This window comes from Gobio gobio (assembly GCF_949357685.1).
Source record: "Gobio gobio genome assembly, chromosome: 13".
NCBI lineage: Eukaryota > Metazoa > Chordata > Actinopteri > Cypriniformes > Gobionidae > Gobio > Gobio gobio.
In genome coordinates, this window is record NC_137106.1 from 53,529,210 (window position 1) to 53,535,209 (window position 6,000).

Below are 6,000 nucleotides of genomic sequence, written 5' to 3' on the forward strand. Positions count from 1 at the left end.
TGATGCTAATAAATAAATCAGACAATGAAACGGCAGTTTAGTAATATCCCAGCAGTCGTGGTCATGACCGGTCTTGAGATTAGTCTGAGACCGAGACAAGACCTTCAAAAAATGGTCTTAAGACCGGTCTCAACACTGGTCTTGAGTACTACAACACTAGTCCAGGGACACATTTAGTATTTTTGTTTTGTTTCCAGTCTAAATATAAAAAAAATCTTAAAATGACATACGATTTTTCTAATTTTCTGGAAAATAAAATCAAAATGAAGTGAGTTTTTACTTAAGACTTTTTAGATGTTTGACCTGGAAACAAGTCAAAAGTACTAAGTAAGAATGACATGTTTAGCAGTAAACCATCATCAGATGAACGGAGCTCACCGATTGGCACCTCCAGAATGATGTCGGGGGTTTTGTCGTAGCCCTTGGCACGGAGCTGGTTCTCATCTGCATGGAAAAAACACATTTCAAAACATTTATTTCTCCATCTCTTCGACCCTCAGAACTGAGCAGTGTGTTATTCGGTGAACGTCACACAAACTGTGCACTTGTTTGAGCGGTTTGATCCAGCCTTCAGTAAGAGCTCATTTCCACTAACACTGGTGTCTCAAATCACACATCTCCACTTTACCCAACAATTCAGACACATGTGTTGCACTGATATGGAGTAACTTCATAACTTCAAACTTCATAAAAATCAACTGAAATTGAGTTTCAAGCTCTATTTTACTCTACTCATGTCCATTTAAGCACATCATTGCACTGAACAGTGTTAAAAAAATCTATGTCAGTTTTGGACCATTCCTGGGAAATGTGGACGGTCAGGGTTCAGTTCAATAATTAGCGTTTTAGAACTGGGAAGAGTGTTTTGAGTTATATAAGTTAAAGTATTATTGCATTTATTTTGATGAAACGGATTCCTCATGATACTACTCCTTTAAAACAGCATCTGGAGAAGGCACACACATGACCTCGGCAACCGCAGACAAAGCAAAGTCATCTGAAGACCGGAAAGCCATGGATCTGGTAAATGTTTGCTGGCACTGCACAAACGTCTCTTGCGTCTGCGGTGGTGATGGAGGGTGTGAGGTCGGGTGTGTTGTATGAGTGGGACGAGTGACCTCGGCCATTGTCCTTGAGTCCTGGTGAAACACCTGATCTCTCCATTAAATCACATTCGGCCTCTCCGCGTCCAGTCAAGCTGAACCGCTATAGGGCGAGAGGGGGCGTGAAGGGCGAGGGTCTGTTGACATGGTCACGGCGTGCAGATCATCTTTGTACATCACCTTTGATGAGAATTAATGAGCTGTCTCAGCCACAGCAGAGCTCGCTTCCTCTCCATTCATCAGGCCACTGTGACCGTCCAGCCCACACGCCCTGAGACGGGTCAGAACGCACTCATCTCACACCTGAATCTTCCCTGACCGCTGATGCTCCAGCCCACACGCCCCTGAGACACTGACTGACACACAAGACTGACTGACTGACTCACTGACTGACTGACTCACTGACTGACTGACTGACTGACTGACTGACTGACTGACTGACTGACTGACTGACTGACTGACTGACTGACTGACTGACTGACTGACTGACTGACTGACCGACCGACCGACCGACTGACTGACTGACTGACCGACCGACTGACTCACTGACTCACTGACTCACTGACTCACTGACTGACCGACTGACTCACTGACTCACTGACTCACCGACTCACTGACTCACCGACTCACTGACTGACCGACTGACTGACTGACCGACTGACTCACAAGACTGACCGACTGACCGACTGACCGACTCACTCACTCACTCACTCACTCACTCACTCACTCACTCACTCACTCACTCACTCACTCACTCACTCACTCACTCACTCACTCACTCACTCACTCACTCACTCACTGACCGACTCACTGACTGACACACAAGACTGACTGACTGACTCACTGACTGACTGACTGACTGACTGACTGACTGACCGACTCACTGACTGACTGACCGACTGACTGACTCACTGACTGACTGACTGACTGACTGGCTGGCTGACTGACTGACTGACTCACTGACTGACTGACTGACTCACTGACTGACTGACTGACTGACTGACTGACTGACTGACTGACTCACTGACTCACTGACTCACTGACTCACCGACTGACCGATTCACCGACTGACCGACTGACTGACCGACTGACCGACTCACCGACTGACCGACTCACCGACTGACCCACTCACCGACTGACCCACTCACCGACTGACCCACTCACCGACTGACTCACTCACCCACTCACTCACTCACCCACTCACTCACTCACTCACTCACTCACTCACTCACTCACTCACTCACACTGACTCACTCACTGACTCACTGACTCACTCACTCACTGACTCACTCACTCACTCACTCACTCACTCACCCACTCACCCACTCACTGACTCACTGACCGACTCACTGACCGACACACAAGACTGACTGACTGACTGACCGACCGACCGACCGACCGACCGACCGACCGACCGACTCACTGACTCACTGACTGACTGACTGACTCACTGACTCACTGACTCACCGACTCACCGACTCACTGACTCACTGACTCACCGACTCACTGACTCACCGACTGACCGATTCACTGACTGACCGACTGACTGACTGACTGACTGACTCACAAGACTGACTGACTGACCGACTGACTGACCGACTCACCGACTGACTGACTGACTGACTCACTGACTGACTGACTGACTGACTGACCGACCGACCGACCGACCGACCGACCGACCGACCGACCGACCGACCGACCGACCGACCGACCGACCGACCGACCGACCGACCGACCGACCGACCGACCGACCGACCGACCGACCGACCGACCGACCGACCGACCGACCGACCGACCGACCGACCGACCGACCGACCGACCGACCGACCGACCGACCGACTGACTCACTGACTCACTGACTCACTGACTCACTGACTGACCGACTGACTCACTGACTCACTGACTCACTGACTCACCGACTCACTGACTCACCGACTCACTGACTGACCGACTGACTGACTGACCGACTGACTCACAAGACTGACCGACTGACCGACTGACCGACTCACCGACTGACTCACTCACTGACTCACTCACTGACTCACTCACTCACTCACTCACTGACTCACTGACTCACTCACTGACTCACTCACTCACTCACTCACTCACTCACTCACTCACCCACCCACCCACTCACTCACCCACCCACCCACTCACTCACTCACTCACTCACTCGTTGCAGGTCTGAATTAAACTCAGCAGTCTTACCTAGAAACGACAGGTTCCTCTCTCTGAGTTTGTCTCGTAGAATGTCCTCATGCTCCAGACCGATGGCGCTATGGGAACATGGTTAAGGACTGCAAACACACTTCACAACACCCCTCATTTATGGCAGTCGTGCGCTTTCATTTGTGTGCTCTTCTCATTTTTCATGGTTAACTTTTACAAGCCCATGTCTAAAAGTTACCTGTGCTCGGTTGCCATGGAAACACCTAGACAGCTGAGCAGGGTTGCTGTGGTAACAGCAGAAAAATGTGTGTTTTGTTGTAATATTAAGAGTGAGTGCATCAGAGACAAACCTCTCTGAGCTAAATATCAACACGGACACGGCACAGAGCTCAGAGCTGTGCAAAGCTCAACATCACAATGCCAGGGTGTTCTGAGTGGTTGCCAGGGTGTTGCTAGGGTGTTTTGATTGGTTGTAACATATTTCATACGTTACAAAAAAGCCTTCTTCCACCTCAGAAACATTGCTAAGTGAGTGAGTCAGTGAGCGAGCGAGCGAGTCAGTGAGTGAGTCAGTGAGCGAGCGAGCGAGTCAGTGAGTGAGTGAGTCAGTGAGCGAGTGAGTGAGTCAGTCAGTCAGTGAGTCAGTGAGTGAGTCAGTGAGTGAGTGAGTGAGTGAGTCAGTGAGTCAGTGAGTCAGTGAGTGAGTCAGTGAGTGAGTCAGTGAGTGAGTGAGTGAGTCAGTCAGTGAGTCAGTGAGTGAGTGAGTCAGTGAGTGAGTGAGTGAGTGAGTCAGTGAGTGAGTGAGTGAGTGAGTGAGTGAGTGAGTGAGTGAGTGAGTGAGTGAATGATTGAGTGAGTGAGTCAGTGAGTCAGTGAGTGAGTGAGTCAGTCAGTCAGAGTCAGTGAGTGAGTCAGTCAGTGAGTTAGTCAGTCAGTCAGTCAGTCAGTCAGTGAGTGAGTCAATCAGTGAGTTAGTCAGTCAGTCAGTCAGTGAGTGAGTGAGTGAGTGAGTGAGTGAGTGAGTGAGTGAGTGAGTGAGTGAGTGAGTGAGTGAGTGAGTCAGTGAGTGAGTGAGTGAGTGAGTGAGTGAGCGAGTCAGTCAGTGAGTCAGTGAGCGAGTCAGTGAGCGAGTCAGTGAGTGAGTGAGTGAGTCAGTGAGTGAGTGAGTGAGTCAGTGAGTGAGTGAGTGAGTCAGTGAGCGAGTGAGTGAGTCAGTGAGTGAGTCAGTGAGTGAGTCAGTGAGTGAGTCAGTGAGTGAGTGAGTCAGTGAGTGAGTGTGTGAGTGAGTCAGTGAGTGAGTGAGTCAGTGTGTGAGTGAGTCAGTGAGTGAGTGAGTGAGTGAGTGACTGAGTGAGTCAGTGAGTGAGTGAGTGAGTGAGTGAGTGAGTCAGTGAGTGAGTCAGTGAGTCAATGAGTGTGTGAGTGAGTCAGTGAGTGAGTGTGTGTGTGTGTGTGTGAGTGAGTGAGTGAGTGAGTGAGTCAGTGAGTGAGTGAGTCAGTGAGTGAGTGAGTCAGTCAGTCAGTGAGTGAGTGAGTGAGTGAGTCAGTGAGTGAGTGAGTGAGTGAGTGTGTGTGTGTGTGTGTGAGTGAGTCAGTGAGTGAGTGAGTCAGTGAGTGAGTGTGTGAGTGAGTCAGTGAGTGTGTGAGTGAGTCAGTGAGTGTGTGTGTGAGTGAGTGAGTGAGTGAGTGAGTGAGTCAGTCAGTCAGTGAGTGAGTGAGTGAGTGAGTGAGTGAGTGAGTGTGTCAGTGAGTGAGTGAGTGAGTGAGTGAGTGTGTGTGTGAGTGAGTCAGTGAGTGAGTGAGTCAGTGAGTGAGTGAGTCAGTGAGTCAGTCAGTCAGTCAGTGAGTGAGTGAGTGAGTGAGTGAGTCAGTGAGTCAGTGTGTGAGTGAGTGAGTGAGTGAGTCAGTGAGCGAGTGAGTGAGTGAGTGAGTGAGTGAGTGAGTGAGTCAGTGAGTGAGTGAGTGAGTGAGTGAGTCAGTGAGCGAGTGAGTGAGTGAGTCAGTGAGTGAGTCAGTGAGTCAGTGTGTGAGTCAGTGAGTGAGTGAGTGAGTGAGTGAGTGAGTCAGTGAGCGAGTGAGTCAGTGAGTGAGTGTGTGAGTGAGTCAGTCAGTCAGTCAGTGAGTGAGTGAGTGAGTGAGTGAGTGAGTCAGTGAGTCAGTGTGTGAGTCAGTGTGTGAGTCAGTGAGTGAGTGAGTGAGTCAGTGAGCGAGTGAGTGAGTGAGTGAGTCAGTGAGTGAGTCAGTGAGTCAGTGAGTCAGTGTGTGAGTCAGTGAGTGAGTGAGTGAGTGAGTCAGTGAGCGAGTGAGTCAGTGAGTGAGTGTGTGAGTGAGTCAGTGAGTGTGTGTGTGAGTGAGTCAGTCAGTGAGTGAGTGAGTGAGTGAGTGAGTGAGTGAGTGAGTGAGTGAGTCAGTGAGTCAGTGAGTCAGTGTGTGAGTCAGTGAGTGAGTGAGTGAGTGAGTCAGTGTGTGAGTCAGTGAGTGAGTGTGTGAGTGAGTCAGTCAGTCAGTCAGTGAGTGAGTGAGTGAGTGAGTGAGTGAGTCAGTGAGTCAGTGTGTGAGTCAGTGTGTGAGTCAGTGAGTGAGTGAGTGAGTGAGTCAGTGTGTGAGTCAGTGAGTGAGTGTGTGAGTGAGTCAGTCAGTCAGTCAGTGAGTGAGTGAGTGAGTGAGTGAGTGAGTCAGTGAGTCAGTGTGTGAGTCAGTGTGTGAGTCAGTGAGTGAGTGAGTGAGT

The 6,000-nt window shown here is 50.1% G+C and overlaps 1 protein-coding gene across 2 annotated transcripts in view; it reads right to left on the bottom strand.

The window, feature by feature from the left end:
* The window catches only part of cdin1 (CDAN1 interacting nuclease 1), a 130,958-nt gene that overhangs the window by 69,719 nt on the left and 55,239 nt on the right, over positions 1–6,000 (bottom strand). For both annotated transcript variants that reach the window (XM_079833759.1, XM_079833758.1), the window contains exons 9-10: positions 3,312–3,379; positions 379–444 (exon numbers count right to left, since the gene is read on the bottom strand). In XM_079833759.1, the coding sequence (XP_079689885.1) occupies positions 379–444; positions 3,312–3,379 (134 nt within the window). The remainder of the gene's footprint in view (positions 1–378; positions 445–3,311; positions 3,380–6,000) is intronic.